The sequence below is a fragment of the Anabrus simplex genome, chromosome 1, assembly GCF_040414725.1.
Source record: "Anabrus simplex isolate iqAnaSimp1 chromosome 1, ASM4041472v1, whole genome shotgun sequence".
Classification (NCBI taxonomy): domain Eukaryota; kingdom Metazoa; phylum Arthropoda; class Insecta; order Orthoptera; family Tettigoniidae; genus Anabrus; species Anabrus simplex.
Genome location: NC_090265.1, coordinates 498620664 through 498643778, shown reverse-complemented (window position 1 = coordinate 498643778; position 23115 = coordinate 498620664). Strand labels below are relative to the sequence as shown.

The following is a 23115-nucleotide window of genomic DNA, read 5'->3' as shown; positions in this document are numbered from 1 at the left end:
CTGTTTCACTGTCAAGCCCAGACTGGTTGAAAAGGAAACGTAAGAGAATATGCAACACCAACTCCTTCCAAGGAATAATCAGTAATGGTCCTAGGTGACAAAAAAAACAAAAAAAAAACAAAAAAAAAACACACACACACGTCATGTTAATATGGTTCAATATTATAATATAAGGAGAGCCTCCGTGGCTCAGACGGCAGCGCGTCGGCCTCTCACCGCTGGGTACCGTGGTTCAAATCCCGGTTACTCCATGTGAGATTTGTGCTGGACAAAGCGGAGGCGGGACAGGTTTTTCTCCGGGTACTCCGGTTTTCCCTGTCATCTTTCATTCCAGCAACACTCTCCATTCTCATTTCATGCTATCTATCAGTCATTAATAAATCACTTTGGGAGTGGCGACCCCATCGTAATAATAGCCTATATATGATTCATTCATCACATCCCTGACCCGGTTGTAGGTTGTAGGTTTTCATTTTCATTATAATATAAGGATCATTTGCTTATCAAAAATATTGCGAGAAGTCAAAGCACCAGCACCTCACTTTCCTTGACCTGAAAAAGGCATTTGACCAAGTGCCACACAAGTTGATCTGGCTTGCCCTGCATGAGAATGAAGTACTTGAAGAGCTAATAGAATGGATCAAACTTCTCTACCATGATCCTAAGAGTCAGATACAATCAGATGCTGTATTATCAGGTAATTTCCTGTTTCCACTGGAGTCCATCAGAGATTTGCTCTCTCACCTCACCTCATCACCAGTCATGGATACCCAAACTGAGAAATTGTTCCATCAAATCGATACTTTTTCTACCTAATCGATACTTTTGTTGCTGGCCTATCAATGACACAAAAAATGCCTTAGCTCGACTACTGCTGCTGATGGAACCCTCAGGGGTAAAATCTCTATAACTATTTGAGTAGTGCATGGTTTAAATGATGCTCTGTGAGTGACGTACCCTGTGAAAGGAATATTCCAGGCCAGTGCAAGTCAAAATATACCATTCTGTAGTCCATCCGGATGCCCTGTATTGTGCTGAATGCTAGTGCTCATGATGAGAAGTGAAACATCAACTTGCTATCATGCAAACAAAGATTTTCAGATGGACATCTGGTCTGACCATAATCTTGTCACAAATGACTAAGTTCACAGGCAATATGAAGTAGCACCAATTGCTGAAAACATGAGAGAAAGCCTTGTATGCTGGTAGATGCGCATACTTTGAGCAGAAGCACCAACAGAGGCAAAGCCTGGTCTTGCTTTGCAAGCACTGTAGATGGGAAATGGTTGGCGAGACAACGAAGGCAGTGTTGACTTGACACCTTGCATGAAGATCTTAAGATTACAGGCCTGTACCCTGATGAAGCATATAATCGTGTCAAGTGGTGACAGGTAGCCAACTAGCTGCCCCGTCAACATGTGACAGACATGTTAAAGAAGAAAAGATCTGTAATACTGGAGTGCCCTTACAGGTTAAAGACAAGTAATAATCCTATAATAAATTTAACTACATGTATTTAAAAAAGATATCTTAAGTTGTATATAGAGGCTCTATTTACAGATCTACAAAGATAAAACCTACCTTCGTTTTCTGACAAACAGTGATATTGATAAAACTTACCGGTTCACCAATGAGCTCAAATGCATGAACTAATATCTTGAAAGCCTCTTCAGCACCAGGTTGGTTATTTTTATCAGGATGAACAAGAAATGCTTGCCGTTTATAGTATTTCTTGATGTCATCGTCCGTACTATGTGGTGTTACACCTAGAATGCTACAAAGAATAATAATAAGGCCAAAGCATCCTGAAACCAATATTATCTATATACATAAATTAATTTGCCTGTACACTTCAAATTTTGGCTTCATACTTTGTATTTGTCTCAGATGAAGTATACAAAAGTCAAAGATAGGTTTAGGTTCAGTTCGACTTTTCTCTGTCTAGTTGTTTGTGCGAACATCATGAGGGAAAAGGCCGGACAGAACTTCCTGAAACTATTTCAGTTCAGGGATATCCCGAGAGTGCACTAGGCTATATATTATTTGATTAGTATATAGACATTGCAAAAGGGGACCAAAACAGGAAATTTCAAATTTCTGTGTTAGTATTAGCTGTACTGAAAAACTGTACATTACAAAAGTTATGTAAAATATAATTTTATGTTTTATGCACTTTTATCTTATAAATAATAATAATAATAATAATAATAATAATAATAATAATAATAATAATAATAATAATAATAATAATAATAATAATAATAGAAATATTTGCAATAATTATATTTTTCACAAACTTCCAAATATCTCTGGAAATATTAGTTCTATCAGTATATAAAAAGTGTACATAACAATTAATAGAAAGTCAATGTTTCAGTCTTTTATGCCTGATACATTTTTACAATTGATGAATTTCATTTTTGGTTCTGTCAAAATGACAAATTAATTTATTCCTATAATTGGAATAATATATATTTTCCACCTTTCAATACTATTCAATTTAACATATAAAATGAATCACAGATAGTAGGACATGTTTCGGTCATTATTTGTGACCTTCCTCACCTACAAATAACACCCACAATAAAACACATTTAAACATTACAGTTAAGAGAGTTATAATGCTACAAGTCAATAAAATGCTGTGTCATCATCTTGAAACACATATACAAGTTCTGAAAAATCATTTGGTTACATTAACAAATTTATATTTTCTTTGGACGTTGAAAAGAATGATATGATCAAACTGGTATATAAAAACTTGTTTTACAAGTTCAAGTTATGGACACAGACTATCAAAACATCAAAATGACATTCAAAAATACAGAATTCTTTGGCAATGTTTGTTTGGTACTGCACTTCTTAGTGATTTTAAAACTTGACTTTGACACAGAGAAATGTTTTACTCATGTAAATCTCATTAAAATCAATTTTTCATCTCAGAAATACAATTTTTAAAGTCCGGAGTGTTCTCAATTTATTAAAATAGATTGTCAACTTCGATACTTCGTACTGGCCAATACTGCGTATAAAAATAAATCTATCTTTATCAGTTTATTTAAAAAACTATTCATTCACTAATGACGAACTTGCTGTCTGTTGAATGTAGTGGATATCCATTTAAGAAGCTTGATGTAAAGCTAATCTGAAATTGCTGATTGTCGAAACAGAAGCGAGATGTTGTGATCAACGGTGAGCTTCATTGATATGGAAATATGGTTCTGGTAATATAGTAATGAACTAGCTGGTGAAGGTGGTGGTTATTGTGATTGCTCTTCTACAATCTGAAAATTGGTGCTGTCATTGTCCTTTATTAACGACCACATAAATAACTGGGATAACCTGAAAAGATTTGTCCTTATTGTTAAGGAAGATAATGAAGTAGACTGTCAAAATGAAAAGAAAAAAAAAATGAAGGAAGATCACTTACAATTTGTTTTAAATCACACCAACACAGATAGCTACTATGGCGACTATGGGATGGGATAAAGTTAGCAGGGAGGATGCAACCATGGGCTTAATTAAGGTACAGTACCAGCATGTCTGGTGTGAAAATGGGAAACAATGGAAAGACATCTTCATGGCTGCTGACAGTTGGGTTCCAACCACCATCTCCCAAAATGCAAGCTGACAGTTATGTGACCCAAACCGCGTACCCACTCACTCGGTGAAGGAAGATCACTCAAAGAATGAGAGGAAAATGGGTATCATAAAAGAGGGGCTTGAATGCTACAAAGAAGAGTTGTCAATAATAGGGATGGGTCCTCGATACTTTTGATACCTCGATACTCAAGATACTTGCACATGGTATCGAAATCGAACGATACTTTACACACCATCATTCTAATTTTTGTTCCGTATTGAAAACAGCGATCTCACTTAGTTTACAAAAGGAGTATATTTATAACCCCACCTGTATCGAATACTTCAGAAAATTTGCTTGATACTTTTTTGATACTTCGGTGGTAATTCTGCAATTTTTATTTCCTTTTAAAATCATAAAATATTACTGCAGTAAGTAGAACATTTTAAAGTGGTCACAATGACCACGTGAACAGTAGAGATGAAGAGAGAGACATGATCAGGAAGACCCTTCCTTCAATTCCTGCTTATTCAGTGCAAACACAAAAATCTAATTACCTCACTGAAAATCAAGCAAGAACCTGACTAATTACATGTTGAGTTGAATTTTCTAGGAAGTGCTTCTTTGTGATTTTCTAACAATAGAGAAATTACCTTCCTTGTGTTGTGGGTAAAAAATGAAACTCCTCCTAAAAGAAATATTTGACAGATCAACCTACAGTTACAGCTTTCTGGTGAAATGAAATGGCATATGGCTTTTAGTGCCGGGAGTGTCCGACGACACGTTCGGCTCGCCAGGTGCAGGTCTTTAGATTTGACTCCCGTAGGCAACCTGCGCGCCATGATGAGGATGAAATGATGATGATGAAACCACATACACACAGTCCCCGTGACAGCGAAATTAACCAATGATGGTTAAAATTCGCAACCCTGCCAGGAATCGAACCTGGGACCCCTGTTACCAAAGGCCAGCACACTAACCATTTAGCCATGGAACCGGACAGGGCTTTCAGGTGAAAGTCCGTCACTTGAATATATTATCGAATCATAAAGTGATCTATTTTGGTATGTTCTTAATTGTCATGTGTCGGTGCGACGTAAAGCCCCTAGCAAAAAAAAAAGTCATGTTTGAATGCAGTGCTGTCAGTTAAGAGGGAACATCATCTGCAGGAGCTCTGCTGCAGCTGCTAGGAATTTCCCTGCAGCAGGGGTTGGTCCTCATTACCTTAATATCTGGATTTTCCCACTTGCTTCTCTGGAGATAACTAGAAATGTCAATGCATGTAAACAGACAACTTCTTTGGGAAAACCAAATGTAAGGTAAGGCCTAATGAGGTTGACCGCCTGTTATGAGCATTAGTTCTCCTCCCCACTGCCCAACCATTCTCCAAACTGATTATTTATTCTTCAGTTGCTACCTCTACGTGACAGAAGATTGTGTGTTTCGTTTCGTGGTACCATACCATCTGTATTGTATTTAGTTCAATATGAGTGAAGTGTGGAACTATTTTCAAATGGACCCCCATAGTAAAGATCATGCTATTTGTCGCATTTGAAAAAAAAAAAAAGAGAGAGAGAGGTTTGTTTGCGTGGTGGATTATCTCACAACACTAGTAAACTAAAAAGCATGTCACATCAGTGCATAAAATTACTTTTTCAGAACATCTTAATAAAAAAATTCTGCGGAAGTGGAAATTCAATTTCTGAAAGAAGTAATAGTAGATGAGCCTGCGACTCTTCTTTCACGGTCATCGATGACATCGGCATCATCATCACCATCATTCTCTCAACAGTCATTTATGGACAAGAAATCTGCATTTAAACCAGGTAATAGTCGGTCGAAGACAATTACCAGCAAACAATCGCTACAATGGTATGCAAAAATAACCAACCATTCAGCATTGTTGAGAATGAAGGATTTAAGAAGTTGATTAAGTATCTTGAACCTAGATATGCTATGCCTTCTCGTAAGCAAATATCTAATCAAATATTTCCAGAACTTTACGAAGAAGTGGAAAGAAGAGTAACAAAAGAACTACAAAATGCGAACAGCGTAGCCGTTACAACGGATATGTGGACATCAACAGCCTGCGACGATTATTTAAGTGTCACCGTTCATTTTGTGGACCTGCACTATAATCTTAAAAATATGCATTGAAGTGATACCATTTGAAGAAGTGAGCCAAACTGGTGAAAATATAGCCAATTTTTTAAAGAAAACTTTAGAAACTTGGGGTTTAACTGATAAATTAATGATCGTGGTTCATGATAACGGTCGCAATACTATGAAGTTAGGAAACTTTACCCACCTGTCATGTTTAGCTCAAACATACCAACTTGTTTTGAAGCATAGACTTTTCACTTCAAAAAAATACTGAAAGTCTCATTTCATCATGCAGGAAACAAGTTGGGAGTTTCAAACACTTCTTAAAATCCACCCAGATTCTCAAAGCGCTACAGAAGCATCTTTCTTTACCACAAAACCGCTTGATTCAGGGTGAACCTATGCAATGGAATTCAACTCTACATATATTACGAAGACTTCAGCAGCAAAAGAGGGCCACAGTTTTTCCATCCTCTGATCTCTCCTTGCCAGTGAATCTTACAGTATCACAGTGGGATCTTGTTAATATACTGATTGACACATTTTCGATCAAGCAACACTCACCGTAAGTTCATCTACAGTGTCAGTGTCTGAAGTGATGCCCATTGTGAACAGCGTTATTTCTGAATTGGAAAAGCCGCCAGACAGTAGATCAGGAATTGCAACTGTTCGACAGTAATTGCTGGATGAAATGAACGTGAGGTATAAATCCTTTGAAGAAAATGAAATATGTTCCATTACAATGCTGTTGGATCCCCACTTTAAAGGACCAATTTTTCGCAGCCTCAATGCTCTCAGTTGTGCTAAAGACCGACTGGTGGATCTTGCTAACCAAGAGGAATGTCCTGCATCCAGAAATGATCAGGTAAATATTTTTTTTTCTAATATCAGATTTTCAGATACCTACCCCGTATATAGGGATAGTCATGTAATACTGATATATTTGTAACAATCAATCAGTTCACAAACCTTTCCTTATTTTATTTTAGATGTCACCTACTGCAAAGCCCGAGCAATTGCCAGGAATGTGGTACCTGTACAGTAACATTACGCAAGAAAATAATTGTGTGCCAGATTCACTGCCAGTTAACAGTTCCCAAGAAGAAATCGCTACATATCTCAACGACGATTTGTCACCTCTTCTTTCTAGTGCACTGGCATACTGGAAAACAAATTCAAAATTTCCAAAACTAAAAAAATTAGCTGCTAAACATCTGTGTACTCCACCTGCAACAGTTTTCTCTGAAAGACTATTTAGCACAGCAGGACTTACATGTAACAGATAAAGAAGTACATATGAGCCCAAAAGAGTAAGAATGCTAGTATATTTTAACAAAACTCATAAAACTCATAAAAAACACATTTTGCTTTTAAATGTCTACTGTAGAGTTTAAAAATAAGTACATTGATTTTTTTAAATTTTGTCACATTAAATATGTGCACCTAATTAATTTCACTGGCATTACACAGTTCTCCCAACATTCTATTTTGTATTGACACTAGAAGTAGAAATAACAGCATCGAGAATCGAAGTATTGGGTACCAGTATCATGGAAAATATTGTGTATCGGTATCGAGTATCGAGAAAAACTTGTATCGACCCATCCATAGTTAATAATAAAGCCAAAATATCCTTTAAATCAATATTGCTTCTGATGGAACCTTCAGTGGTGAAATCCTTTTCTTTTTCTTTACAATTGGCTTTACGTCGCACCGACACAGAGGGGTCTTATGGTGACGATGGGATAGTAAAGGCCTAGGGGTGAGAAGGAGGCAGCCGTGGCCTTAATTAAGGTAACAGCCCCAGCATTTTCCTGGTGTGAAAATGGGAAAGCACAGAAAACTATCTTCACGGCTGCCGACAGTGGAGTTCAAACCCACTACATCCCGGATATACGCTCACAGCTGCGCACCCCTAACAGCACATCCAACTCGTCCGGTGCTGAAATCCTCAACTGTTTGACTCGTGCATGGCTTTTTACAAAATGTAAACCTAATACTGTACCCCTGAAGTGAACTTGTACTCCTGAAGTTAACCCTGTAGTTACCATGTAGACAGAGTAAGAGAATTATTAAAGCAACATAATTATTCAACTGCAAAGTTGTAGGAGTCAACAGTAATCAACATGACTACTTGGAAGATGATGTTCCATATAACTAGACACAAACTCACTAAAAGATGCATAAAAACAGGAAACATACTAAAGAGTTAAGACGACAACATTAGTACCAAAGCTGATCTGTCTTGGTTTCCGAGTTTTTTTTTACAATTGGCCTTACGTTGCACGATGGGATAGGAAAGAGCTAGGAGTGGAAAGGAAGTGGCCATGACCTTAATTAAGGTGCATCTGCCTGGTATGAAAATGAGAAACAACGGAAAACCACCTTCAGGGCTGCCAAAATTGGGGTTCAAACCCACTATCTCCCGAATGCAAACTTGCAGCTGTGCGCCCCTAACCAGACAGTCAACTCACTATGTGGGTGGTGTTGCCTTTTCTTTTTTACCCTTGGAGTTGACTAATGTTAACTCTGTTTGCTATTTTGCTTCACGTCGCACCAACACAGATAGGTCTTATGGCGACGATGGGACAGGAAAGGCCTAGAAATGGGGAGGAAGCGGCCGTGGCCTTAATTAAGGTACAGCCCCAGCATTTGCCTGGTGTGACAATGGGAAACCACGGAAAACCATTTTCAGGGCTGCCGATAGTCGGATTCGAACCTACTATCTCCCGGATGCAAGCTCACAGCCGCGCGCCTCTACGCGCACGGCCTATGGGACATTAAGAACCTACGAAAAAGTCATAAGCTTCCTAAAGATGGTTCAAGGCAGAAGAAGAATTTGGAACACGGGCACTTAGCGCTAAAGTGATATGTCAAGCTCACATACACATCTACCACAGCTCTGATAGTACAGCAGAAGTCTGGTATAGCGAAAACTCCATTGTAATAAGAGTTTTTCATGCCCCTCAGAAATTCCTACATTAATCTGTGTAATATCCTTCGGTTACAATGAGAACTCTTTGTTTAATCTGTTATTACGAGAAAATTTGGGTGCGTTAATTTTTCCGTTATACACTAATATATGCATATGGAGAAATCATAGTGCACAACTTAAGCGAGAAAGCAACGTGGATAAACAGAACCAACAAAATGAAAAAGCACAATATCTAACTTGGTCACCTTATAACAAAAAATGCTTGTCAATAGGCACTAAGATCCCAACACAACAAAACTGTAACTTTGCCCAAAGCCACTTATGCTTGCAAAACCTTGTTCCAAATTAAAAATGAAAGAACTGATCAGTTCCTCAAAACTGAAAGAAGAATTATCAGAACTTGCACAAATAAAAAGTACCAGGTTGAAGGAGTCTGGAGAATCCTCCCCAATGAAACTATCGAGAGTTACCAGCAAAAAGAAGAAGAAAACAATCTCTTATTTCTTTCACATCTTACAATTACTGGATGAAAGAAATTCAAGAGGATCTCAAAACAGTTGGACTCGAAATTACAGATGCAGAGAACAAGAATAAAATTACCACCCTTCTTAAGAATCACAAATCTACAACTGAAATGGTGCACAGAAGGCCTTTAGAGATTTCAGATGAATTAAGAACACTGCGATCAGAACGAAAGAAGTACTGGGCAGATAAAGAAGAATCAAACAGTACAACCTTCAAAGAAAAGTGTACATGGAAGACTCAAGTGGTCCAATGTGGCCAATAAAGTTAATAATAATAATGATAACAAGAATAATATATTCACACACCAGACTCCAGTGTTTATGTTGAATACGATCGATCATCTTTCATATTGATTCCTCGCTACGTGCACGAGGGAGCTCTCCCATTCAAAGGTGCTGTCGACATCAACTATTGATACCCTACAACTCCCGTTGGTGTAAACGAACCGTAGCTTATGTCGTTATAGAAGGCTGGGAAATAAAAGGTTGCACTGGCCTCAAAATGGCTCAGGCTCGTGTAATGCATCATTTCTCCACAAGGAGTGTGCTTCTTAGACATAAAATTGCATGGGCGGAGTAGTCAGTATAAACATTTATGAACATCATCATTTTCATTTCCCCTTGTCCAGCTCCTGCCAAGTCGGGGTATTGATGGCATTTCTCCACCATTGCCTCTCCTTCCACCACTCCTCTTCAGTAATTGTATTCCAGTCCAGTCTTTTTCTTATAATGTTCTTGACAGAGTCCGTCCCTCTTGTTCCGGGCCTGCCTCCTGCTGGTAACCTTCCCTCCTCCATCCTCACAACATGTCCAAACCATCTCAATTTATTCTTCTCCATCCTATCACTCAGTGTTTCTACCCCTATCTCTTTTCTGACCTCAACATTTCTTACTCTATCTCTCTTTGTCTTCCCTACCATACTTCATCTTACTGGCCTGAGAGGATGGTTGCCTAGTTGTACTTCCTCTTAAAACAATAATCACCACCAATCATCTTACTGGCCTGAATTTTACTCTCATTTCTCGCTGTCAATCTCCAAATCTCTGATGCATACATTAATATAGGGGTATAGTACATCTTGTACATTATCTCTTTACATTTCATATGAACTTCTCTGTTCCACACCAGGTTCCTCACATTTTGTAGAACGTATTTCCCGCATATATACTTCTGCTGATCTCCTTATCCAACCTTGCATCTTGCATTATTTCACTCATTATTTCACTTCCCAAATATTTGAACTATTCAACAACCTCAAGGTTTTGTCCCTGGATACTAACAATTCTTTTTCCTTCGCTTTCTCCTCTTGTCATCACCACTGTTTTGCTCTTCTCCACACTGATTTTCATACCATATTTCTGAATATTATCATTTAAAGCCTCTAGTTGGATTTGCACTTCGATATTCTTGACTTCCCAGATCACAACGTCATCTGCAAACAGCAATATTTTCATAGCCCCTCCATATCTTGCCTTTGTTTCCTTCAGTATTTCATCCATAACCATTATAAAGATAAGTGGAGACAATCCACTTCCATGTTTTAGTCCAGTTTGATTTCTAACACAAGTGAAACAAATACATTGCTTTCACTAGTTCCCTTTTTTTTTCTTTGCTAGTACGTCGCACCGACACAGAAAGGTCTTATGGCGACGATGGGATAGGAAAGGCCTAGGAGTTAGAAGGAAGCAGCCGTTGCCTTAATTAAGGTACAGCCCCAGCATTTGCCTGGTGCAAAAATGGGAAACCATAGAAAACCATCTTCAGGGCTGCCAACAGCAGGATTCGAACCCACTATCTCCCGGATGCAAGCTCACAGCCGCGTGCCCCTGACCGCACGGCCAACTCGCCCGGTCACTAGTTCCCTTGATTGCCTTACACACCCTTCTCTTTCCCGGGGTTTCCTACACCTTTTCTCCATTACATTATAGTATGCCTTCTCTAGATCAAGAAATACCATCACAAGATCTTTTCCATATTCCCACTGTTTTTTCCATCAGTAACCTCATGGTGAATATAGGGTCTATTGTTGACCTGCCCTGTCAAAATCCATACTGTTCTTCTTCTAAATTTCTTTCCACTCTTCTTCATACTCCTTCCTATTATTCTCCCCAATTTTGGCTACTTATGACAACATTTACGAACATGTCAAGACATATTTTTGTAATTCTTATGAGCTTTCGGGTACTAGTGCAGGCGATTATTATTTGCTGACTAAAATGAATCACCATACTTAAATAACTTCTACGATAAAAATTCTAAAAGAATTTAATTGTATAAAGTCCACCTGTTCAATACATGCTTACACAATTACCTGCTACCCTGCCCTGCCTCCAGGCAGGACCAGAGATAAGGAAACAAACACCTGCACTCAGTCTATTATAGCAGCAAGACAAGTGAAAGCGACATCCAAAATGGGACCAAGGGATAGTAGTTACACTGTGCAGATTTTGCAGGAAATAACAAAATCAAGTGCACGAAAAGAAAGTTTGTTGTAAAACTAAAATTAATTAGCTACTGGCAAGCTCAGAAGGAAGAATTAAAGAAAGCTAAATCCACATGTCGGTCGTTTAGTGGCCCCAAGTGCTGGAATTCCTCAAAAAATTCCCCCGAGGTCGATACACATGTATTGAACAGGTGGATTTTATACAATTAAATTCTTTTAGAATTTTATCTTAGATATTTAAAGTAAGTGCAGAAACAGAATGAAGTTCATTACTTGCAATATTTAAATAATGCGAACATCGGTTAATACTTGAAGAAATGGGATACTGTAGTGTTCCTTACTATAAAACAAAGACCTCAAAAGGATGTGGTATTTCATTTCACATACCTTATTTACTTGCATAATGACACTCTGTCTCTCTCCTCCAGATTTTAGTATATATTTTCTGAATCTTACTATTCTTGCATTTTTTGCATGCTGCGTAATTTCTACTAGCATCTTTGGTAAGAAACTGGACACCCCTTGCACCTAACAAGCAAGCCTGTTTCCTGGATTCCAAACCTCTATAAATATCTTTGTGCACGGAAAGTTGACAAAGGTGTAATAGACTAATATAACTTGGAAACAATATTCTTTAACCCATGGGTAAATAATGCAAATATTATTATTATTATTATTATTATTATTATTATTATTATTATTATTATTATTATTATTATTTGTGAAGTTATGTCCTGAAACATCTGCTGTATATATATTAATATAAGTTTAAATAATATAAGTTTAAATAATGTAAGAAAATGGAATTAAGAGTATATAATTTATTATTACCTGTATATATGATGTATAATCCAATGTAACATTGTGCAACACACTGTAATAAGTCCAGAAGAACACTATGTGCAACTAGATTTGTGTAGAAACTTCCTTACATTGTAAGTAGGCTATTGGAGACTCTCGAATTTACGAGAAAACATGTTATGTCATATGCCAGGCAACATATATAAAGAGGCAATCTTGAGGGTAGATCAGAGTTGTTTTGATAAGACTTGTGTTGAAGTCGTGTTAGCGGAGTATTTGAAGTCAGGTATGTGAATTGGTTTTGTTGGGTTGGTAGCTGACATACATCCCTTGCAGACTTCTTCTGATTCTTCATAGTAGTGTTTTGTTTATGATGACAGCTTATTGATGCGTGTATGTAGAAGATGTAAATATAATTTGTGAATAAAACAGGCAACACAAGTGACAGCATTTTGAGTGCGTCTTTGTAAATACATCAAAGTACAAGGCCATTAGCCATCCCTTCAAATGATCTACTATCCTGTTCTGTCTCCAGGCGGGACCTAAGATAAGAAAACACACTACCTGCATTCAATCTCTTATAGCAGCAAGACAATTGAAAGTGACATCCAAAATGGGACTACGGGACAGTATCGTATTTACTCACATATTAGACCCCCCCTCCCTTTTCCCCCACATTTACAGCCAAGAAAAGTAAGACGGGGTCCAATACGCGATAACCTCAAATTTTGTGCAGTGAACACATGAATTCTAGACCATAGAGACCTATAAATGATACATGTTAACATTCGACATTATTCTTCAACAAACTTACAAATGCATTCCGAGTTTTACTGGCTATTTTTGTTGGAAGACAGTATTTCTAAATTTAAAAATAAATTGTGAACACGACATTTAGGCCAACATATCAAGTAAATATAGTCAGTTCTAGTTACTCTTATATCACGTTATTCGTTTCATCTTATTAACTCCTCTGATGAGGCTGACGCCAGGAAGGGCATGCGGTCGTGAAAACTCGCTACGAAGATTTGTCTCACTTCATACTCGACCCCGTAGAGAAAAGGGATAAGGGTATCGTATTATGCTATATTAATACAAAAGAACGTTATGGCAGTCATTTTGTGTCTGTCAGTCAAGCAGTAGGCCTACCACACAGTAAACCCAACCATTGCTTTAATTTGAATTATGGTCTTGTGCCACCAACTTCCCTGCTACTGGCGTGCCATCATTCAAAAACGTCATCTTCACGGCAGTCGCGAGTATTCAAAATCCCGTCCTTTGCAACTTAAAAAATAGTTTCGATCCCGACTATATAGTCCAAACAGTGAGAATCTATTCGCAAATGGTTTCTGGAGAGGGTCCAGTTATTCCCAGTTGGAGTATGTGTAGCAGAAGCCACCCCTTCTGAATAAAGCTGTGCTGTAGAAAGCGTGCCAACCCACCGGCTGATAACTAGCGTATATTAAGACTTGTACTTCCTAATGTGATACATAGTGACTGGAAGCATTCTTTGAATAACCGTGGCTATTGGAAGAGAGAGCTTTATTTCTAAGTATATTTCATGCTTGTTCTCTAGATTAATCACATCAGGATTTACCTAAACAGCTGTAACTGAGATAAGAGAGACCGCATTGTTTAGGTTGCAAAGTATGCTACTAAGTGGCCAGCTAGTGTCGAAGTTCCACGACGGAAAGAATAAAAATAAGTAACAGGAAAGCTTGTCGCATTTATTGATATCTACAGGTGTGACGGTAATGCGTTTTATTATCACAAAGTTTAATTTAGCACGTTTGTTGCCTCCATATTTTTTAATGAACGCATAGTATGTTCTGTTTGGAGTCTCTGAAAATCGTAAAAGTGGTTAGTGGGGACGTAAAATCAAAACTATTATTATTATTATTATTATTATTATTAGGATACGTTGGCGAGTAAAACAATCATTAGGATTGGATTGTTTTTTAATGTTTTAAACCTACTTCTCTAAAAAAAAAACCTATATTGGCCCGAGTTACGAGATATTAAACGATCACTTTGTTAACGATCTTGCTTACTATATTAATAGCAACAACCGTGAATATTCTCCCCCAATGGAGGGGAGCTGCATGTACCATTTTTACCGCATATCAACTTTCCTGCCATTCTTAAATCTTTGGCAATACGGTACCGGGAATCAAACTTAGGCCCCAAGAACGGCAGCTAACTGTGCTAACCATTACACTGGCAGACATTCTTAACTACAAAATACAGACATGACTGATGCATTCTTTAATTGCGTAGGTCAGAAACAAAACTACGGTATTCACCTATTTGTATGACGCCATCAGAGTTGCAGTAGGACTATGCTACGGAGGAGACATTTTTTAACTACGGAACACAGATGTACTGCATGACTTTGACGCATGATTTCATTGCTCGGGTTGTATGGACAAAACTATCCACAAATTTGTGTGATGTCATTGGAGCTGCATTAAGGCTTGTACCCACTTTGAAACGGAATTAAATCTTCTCTGACGAATTACGTTGGGGGGTCTTGTAAGCAAGATTTATTTGTTTCAATTTCTTTGTCCCAAAAAGCCAGGGGGGGGGGGGGTATAATACAAACTCTGCTGAAGAGCAATCTTCCAGCTGATATTGTTGTTCAAGTGCAGGAACAAGGATGGATGTCAGCTGATGTAATGAAAGTCTGGCTGAAAGTTGTGTGGGGTCGACGCCCTGGAGCTTTACTTCATAAAAAACCCATGCTTGTTCTGGACAGTTATCGTGGCCATTTAGTGGCGCCCATTAAAAATGAGACGTCCTGTCTCAACACTGTTCCCATCATAATACGAGGTGGACTAACATAAATTTTGCAGCCACTAGATGTCTAGGTGAATAAACCATCTGGATGGCATCTGGTTCCTTTGAACTGACAAAAAGAGGTAGCATTAGGAGACCTGATATCAAACAAATGTGCTCTTGGATTTTTCGAGCTTGGAATTTGATCACAGAAGAAACTGTCACAAAAACCTTCAAGAAGACCAGGATATATAACGCGATGGATAGCTCGGAGAATGACATCACGTGGGACAATGCAATGGATACACTGTGAAATATTTGTGTAGTATAGCATCTGTAGTATCTATAGTATCTGTAGTATCTGTATTAACTCTCTTACTAGAATTCTGTTGCAGTAATTAGGGCAGATTTAACTGCAGTTTAGAATTGTGTAGACCTAATTCTTGTGTATTACTTTCGGTTTTCAGTAATTAACAGCAATTTTCATTCTGTTAGGGTGTTGTAGAAAAAAATTCCTACAACTAAGTACCGGTAGTATTGTAGTGTAGTAGTAGCTTATATTAATTACCTTGTTGTTGTGTGATTTTTGTGAACTATCCTAGACAATATTTCTTTCCTTTCATTTTTATAGGCATATTTCTTTCATTTCATTTTTATAGGCAATATTTCTTTCCATTCATTTTTATTTGCACAGAACAAGTTATTTTATTTTTCCCTTTCTTCCCATTATTCCGTAAATAATGGCTAAGCAGTGCAACTGTAGGAACTGTGGGTGTGGCCAGGCATTAAGGAGTATGAGGGAGGAGTTGGAGAGTTTGAGGGAGATAATTAGTATTCTCTCAGAGGACAGAAAGGAAAGTTGGCCTCCCTCAAATAATGTACAGGATACAGTAGGTGTAAAGGAGGGATGGGAAGGAAATGGGGGAATTGTAGAAGACAGATGGTCTAATGTTTTAAGGGGAAGGAGATTGCAGGCTAAGGGCTCTGTTCAGGATCAGAATTCAGGACAGGTGTCTGTGAGAAATCGGTACGAGTCACTGCAGGTAGAACAACTGAAGGAAGCTGAGGAACACGGAACTGTTGCTGAGATGTGTGGAAGTAGGAGGAAGGGAAAAGGTAGGAAAGAGAAATGTAGTGTAGTGGAAAGGAAAAGACAGGTGGAACAGGGTCATGGGAGGGAGAAAAGGGAGGAGGAAGTAGCTTCTGCAGCAGTGAGAGAAGATAGGGCTGACCAGGAGGGGAGGGGATCAAATGAGGTGGGTAGGGTTGAGGCTCGGGTCATGGGGGATTCCATCGTTAGACATGTGGGGAAAGTGTGTGGAGGAAAGGGAACCAGGGTAGAGTGTTATCCAGGAATCAGGTTGAGGCAGAAGTTGAGGAAAGTAGATGAGAAGGAAGAGGGAAAGGAGAAGGTGGTAGTGTTTCACGTTGGTACTAACAACGTAAGGCAAGCAGGTATAAGTACCAACATAGTTGGGGATGTGTGGGATCTGGTAAATGCAGCACGGATGAAGTTTAAGGAAGCGGAGATTGTTATCAGTGGAATACTCTGTAGAAGGGATACTGAAAGGTGATTGGGGATTTAAATGAGACTATGGAGTGGGTATGTGGGAAACTGGGAGTGAAATTTCTAGATCCTAATGGGTGGGTAGGAGACAGGGATCTACGCCCAGATGGCCTTCACTTAAAGCGCAGTGGTACATATAAGTTAGGAAACTTGTTTAGAAGGGTTATAGGCAGGTACATTCAGGGAAACGGGGTGGCCTAGGGAGCGGTGTTAAGCGAACAGGGAATTGGAAATCAAGTAGGGATGACATAAAAATGTTAGTGCTCAACTGTAGAAGCATTGTAAACAAAGGAATCGAATTAAGTAATTTAATAGATATATATACTTACCAGATATTGTAATAGGAGTTGAATCATGGCTGAGAAATGATATAATGGATGCAGAGATATTCTCACGGAACTGGAGTGTGAATCGTAGAGATAGGATAGGAACGGTACGAGGGGGAGTATTCATTCTGGTGAAAGAAGAATTTGTAAACTACGAAAAAGTTAAGGACGAAAAACATGAAATTCTGGGTGTAAGGCTCTTCTCTAAAGATAATAGGCAACTTGATGTCTTTGGAGTGTACAGACCAGGAAAGGATAGCACTGACGCTGATTCAGAATTATTTGATAAGATAATCAGCTATGTTGGAAATGATATGGAAAGGAATGCGATAGTAGCAGGTGATCTCAATTTACCAAATGTCAATTGGGAAGGTAATGCGAACGACATGAGGCATGACCAACAAATGGCAAATAAATTAATATGGGAAGGGCACCTGATTCAGAAAGTGATGGAACCAACTAGAGGTAAGAATATTTTGGATGTGGTGCTGATAAAACCAGATCAGCTGTATAGAGAAACTGAAGTAATAGATGGTGTTAGTGATCACGAAGCTGTTTTTGTCGTAGTTAAAAATAAATGTGAAAGAAAAGAAGGTATTAAAATTAGGACTATTAGGCAATACCATATGGCTGATAAAAAAAAGCATGAAGGAGTTTTTAAAAAGTAACTATAATCGCTGGCAAATGGTAAATAAAAATGTAAACAGACTCTGGGATGGGTTTAAAGCAATTGTTCAGGAATGTGAAAATAGGTTTGTTCCTTTAAAGGTGGTAAGGAATGGTAAGGATCCACTATATTATAACAGAGAAGTAAAGAGACTAAGAAGGAGGTGCAGACTGGAAAGATAGAGTTAGAAATGGTTATGGAAGTAAGGAGAAATTGAAGGAACTTACTAGGAAATTGAATCTAGCAAAGAAATCAAGCTAAGGATAACATGATAGCAAGCATAATTGGTGGTCATACAAATTTTAGTGAAAAATGGAGGAGTAGATATTGGTACTTTAAGGCAGAAACAGTTTCAAAGAAGGACATTTCAGGAATCATTAATGAACAAGGGGAGCGTGTATGCGAGGATCTTCAAAAGGCAGAAGTATTCAGTCAGCAGTAGGTAAAGATTATTGGTTACAAGGATAATGTCCAGATAGGGGCTGTGAGTAACACTAAAGAAGTATTAAAATTTACCTATGATAACAATGACATTTACAGTAAGATACAAAAGTTGAAAACTAAAAAAGCAGCTGGAATTGATAAGATTTCTGGGGATATACTAAAGGCAATGGGTTGGGATATAGTACCATATCTGAAATACTTATTTGATTATTGTTTGGCTGAAGGAGCTATACCAAATGAATGGAGAGTTGCTATAATAGCCCCTGTGTATAAAGGAAAGGGTGATAGACATAAAGCTGAAAATGACAGGCCAGAGAGTTTGACATGCACTGTATGTAAGCTATGGGAATGCATTCTTTCTGATTATATTAGACATGTTTGCAAAATTAATAACTGGTTTGACAGAAGGCAGTTTGGGTTTAGGAAAGGTTATTCCACTGAAGCTCAGCTTGTAGGATTTCAGCAAGATATAACAGATATCCTGGATACAGAAGGCCAAATGGACTGTACTGCGAATTGACCTATCTAAGGCATTTGATAGGGTAGATCATGGAAGACTACTGGCAAAAATGAGTGCAATTGGACTAGAAAGGCAATGGGTTGGGATATAGTACCATATCTGAAATACTTGAAGAGTGACTGAATGGGTGGCTATATTTCAAGGAAATAAAACTCAGAGAATTACAGTAGGCGAAGCTTTATCTGACCCTGTAATAATTAAGAGGGGAATTCCTCAAGGCAGTATAATTGGACCTTTATGTTTTCTTATATATATCAATGATATGTGTAAAGAAGTGGAATCAGAGATAAGGCTGTTTGCAGATGATGTTATTCTGTACAGAGTAATAAATAAGTTACAAGTTTGTGAGTGGCTGCAGGGTGACCTCGATAGTGTTGTGAGGTGGATGGTGGACAATGGTATGATGATAAACGGGGTTAAAAGTCAGGTTGTGAGTTTCACAAATAGGAAAAGTCCTCTCAGTTTTAATTACTGCGTTGATGTGGTGAAAGTTCCTTTTGGGGATCATTGTAAGTACCTAGGTGTTAATATAAGAAAAGACCTTCATTGGGGTAATCACATAAATATGATTGTTAATAAAGGGTACAGATCTCTGCACATGGTTATGAGGGTTTTTAGGGGTTGTAGTAAGGATGTAAAGGAGAGGGCATATAAGTCTCTGGTAAGACCCCAACTAGAGTATGGTTCCAGTGTATGGGACCCTCACCAGGATTACTTGATTCAAGAACTGGAAAAAATCCAAAGAAAAGCAGCTCGATTTGTTCTGGGTGATTTCCGACAAAAGAGTAGCGCTACAAAAATGTTGCAAAGTTTGGGCTGGGAAAATTTGGGAGAAAGGAGACGAGCTGCTTGATTAAATGGTATATTCTGAGCTGTCAGAGGAGAGATGGCGTGGGAGGACATCAGAAGACGAATAAGTTTGAGTGGTGTCTTTAAAAGTAGGAAAGATCACAATATGAAGATAAAGTTTGAATTCAAGAGGTGATGGTGGTGATTATTGTTTTAAGAGGAAGTACAACTAGGCAACCATCCTCTAGAATTCAAGAGGACAAATTGGGGCAAATATTCTTTTATAGGAAGGGGAGTTAGGGATTGGAATAACTTACCAAGGGAAATGTTCAATAATTTTCCAATTTCTTTGCTATCATTTGAGAAAAGGCTAGGAAAACAACAGATAGGGAATCTGCCACCTGGGCGACTGCCCTAAATGCAGATCAGTAGTGATTGATTGATTGAACTCCGTTGAAGAAGATTAACTGTCTACTGGTATATCTTCATAAGAAAGCATGGAGAGTAAAGGACCCATTCGTTGATTTTATTTACACACTTAATGAGATCATTTTGATTCACGCACTTTTTATGTCTAATATTTATAATGCAATTTTTGTGTTGTTAGGGTTGACCCCACTATCAAATTCACCTGTACTGCCGGCACTTTTGAACTTGAACATAACATAATGTTTGAAGAATAGTCACACACTGTTCAAATTTCATGTTATTTTTAGTTATTTCCTTTTAAATATTAATATGATAAATTTATTTTTGAAATTGTATATCTCAATTTTACATCCAATATTTTTGTAGCCATCACGTAAGATTCACGCACTTAACCCCTGCTTAATTTTACTTACTTACTTAATCCGGTCCTCTTGTACCATGAGGTGTCGAGGATACGAGAGATCTCCATCTACTCCTATCTCCGGTAATGGCAACGGCCTCTCGTACAGAGAGTCCCCTCTCCTGCAGTGCTTCTCTAATCCCCTCCTCCCATGTCTTCCGTGGTCTTCCTCGAGCCTCCCTTCCTTCCACTCTCACCTCCCTCATTAAGCTCGGCAAGCGGTCTGTCGACATTCGGTGGACATGGCCAAACCATCTCAATTGATATTCTTGGATGGTTTTCTCCAGTGGCTTCATATTCAATACTTTCCGGATGGCTGTATTCCTGATCCTGTCTCTCCTGGTTTTGTTCTCTACTTTCCGTAGGTACCTCATCTCTTCCGCCTGGATTCTGCTCTTGGTTCTTTCTGTTAGCACCCAGGATTCGCAGCCATAGGTCAATGTGGGAATAAAGGTGGATTTGTAAACGGCTAATTTTGTGCCCTTTGAGATCTCCTTCTTGTTGAGGAAGTTTGTTCGGATGACATTAAACAAGCGCCCTGCTGTTCCTATTCTTTCTGTTATTTCCTCCTCCATCTTCCCGTCTGAGCTGATGATTGAGCCAAGATACTTGAACTTGGTGACTTGCTCTAATGGTTTACTATCAACCATAATACAGTGTCTCTCCTCATTCCTGCTGATAACCATAGTCTGTGTCTTGTCCACATACACCTGCATACCTTTTTCCTTAAGCTCTTCCACCCATACATTGATGTTGTGCTGCAGGTTTTGTTCGCTGGAGGCAACAACAATCAGGTCATCAGCAAATGCCAGGTCAGAAAATCGTACTGGCCGCATGAGACAATTACCGACCGTCAATTTCTTGATTCTCTCATGACACAGCTTCATAATATGGTCGAGGTATATGATGAAAAGAAGAGGGCTAAGACTGCAGCCCTGCCGGACTCCTTGTCTCGTAGTGAACTCTGCTGACCTCACACTTCCTGTCCGCACGTAATTCCGACAGTTCTTATACAGACTCATGATTGAACTGCAAAGTGACTTGCTAACTCCATACTCCTTTAGGACTTTCCAGAGTTTGGACCTCGGGACTCTGTCAAATGCCTGTTTCAGGTCAATGAAGGCAGCATGAAGGGTCTTGTTCTTCTCCAGTAGCTTTGCACTGGCCATCCTAACAGTAAATATGAGATCTTGCGTGCTTCTATTTGGGCGGAAGCCACACTGGGCTTCTTCAAGTTTAGCCTCTACCTCCTTTCTTAATCTAGTCTCCAGGATCTTTGAGAAGACCTTCCCAGGCACTGATAACAAGGATATGCCACGGTGATTACTGCACTCTCGATTGTCTCCTTTCTTGAAGATGGGAACGATGACTGCTACCTCCCAATCTCTAGGTACCTTTTTTGTTCTCCAGGCCTCCACCATAATCTTGAATAGAAAGTTTTCTGCTTTCTTTCCCAAGTTCTTAATCATTTCTGGGGCGATTCCATCATGTCCTTGGGCCTTCCCATTCTTGAGTTGTTTAATAGCCAACTGCATTTCATTTATCCTTAAGTCCTCTTCTTCTTGTTCTCCTTCTCCCCCCCGTCTCCTCTCCTTCCTCACTTGACCATGGGCTGTCTTCATTCTCATTTCCATTCAGTAAATCATTAAAAAAATCTTTCTATCTCTGCATTATTTCTTTCTGTTAAGATTTTCTCTTCCTTATCTTTTATAAACTTTAGAGGGCATTGTTTCTCCTTTCTCATGTTTTTCAGTGCTCTATAGAACAGCTTCTGGTTCTCTTTATAATTTTTCTCCATTCTTTGTCTGAATTCTTCCCAAGACTGTCTTTTTGCTGTTTTCACTAGGTCTTTAACCTTTCTTCTTTGTTCCTTATACATCTCATGGTCCTCAGCATCCTTGCTTCTTAAGTATTTCTTCCATATTTCCTTTTTCTTTCTTACTTCTTCCTTGATATCATCATTCCACCAGCTTGTTCTTGTACTCCCCCACCTTTGTTGTTCCACATACTTTACTTGCCACTTCTAATAGTATTTTCTTGAACATGTTCCACTTTCCCTCCAGGTCCAGTTCCTCTATCCTCTGACACTCCTCCTCCACTTCCTGTGTGAACTGCTCCTGTACCTCCCTGTTCTCTCTTAACTTGTACACCATAATCTTTTCTTGCTTCTTGTTCTTAGGTTGTTTAATCTTTACCTTTGCTGTTGTTTCCATTGTTATCAAGAGAAAATGGTCACTTCCTATTTCGTAGCCACGGTATACTCGACAATCTGTTACCTTCTGGAGGTGATCTCTCTTCACTAACATAATCTATGATGGAGCGCTCATCTCGGCTGGGTTCCTCCCTCGTGTACATATGTATCATCTTATGCGGGAACATGGTGTTAACTGCGACGAGATTATTGGCAATGCAGAAACCAACAATCCTCTCACAATTGTTGTTAACCATAGGCTCACCATACCGGCCAACAGCTCCGCCACTTCCCTCTGGCTGGTTTCTGACTCTGCCGTTGAGATCTCCTAATACAATGATGTCCCCTCGAGTGTCATCCACCACATTCTGAAGCTCTTCGTGGAACCTATCCTTCTCCTCCTTTCTTACATCGTCGTTCACTCCGTAAACCACAATAAATGTCATCAGCTCCATCTCTGGATCTAATCGTATGCTGACCGTTAGAATTCTATCCGTGTGGAATTTCCATTCTTGAATCTTGTTTCTTAAGTTCTTGTGGATCAGTAGTGCTACTCCTGATTTGGCCCTTAGTCTGATGCTAACTTCACTATAAATGAGTACATGATCGTTCACCAT

General features: G+C 38.8%; 1 protein-coding gene across 1 annotated transcript in view; it reads right to left on the bottom strand.

Moving 5' to 3' along the window:
* The window catches only part of LOC136857016 (uncharacterized), a 227929-nt gene that overhangs the window by 38796 nt on the left and 166018 nt on the right, over nt 1-23115 (bottom strand). The window contains exon 6 of the mRNA XM_067135358.2: nt 1621-1774. Within this exon, the coding sequence (XP_066991459.2) occupies nt 1621-1774 (154 nt within the window). The remainder of the gene's footprint in view (nt 1-1620; nt 1775-23115) is intronic.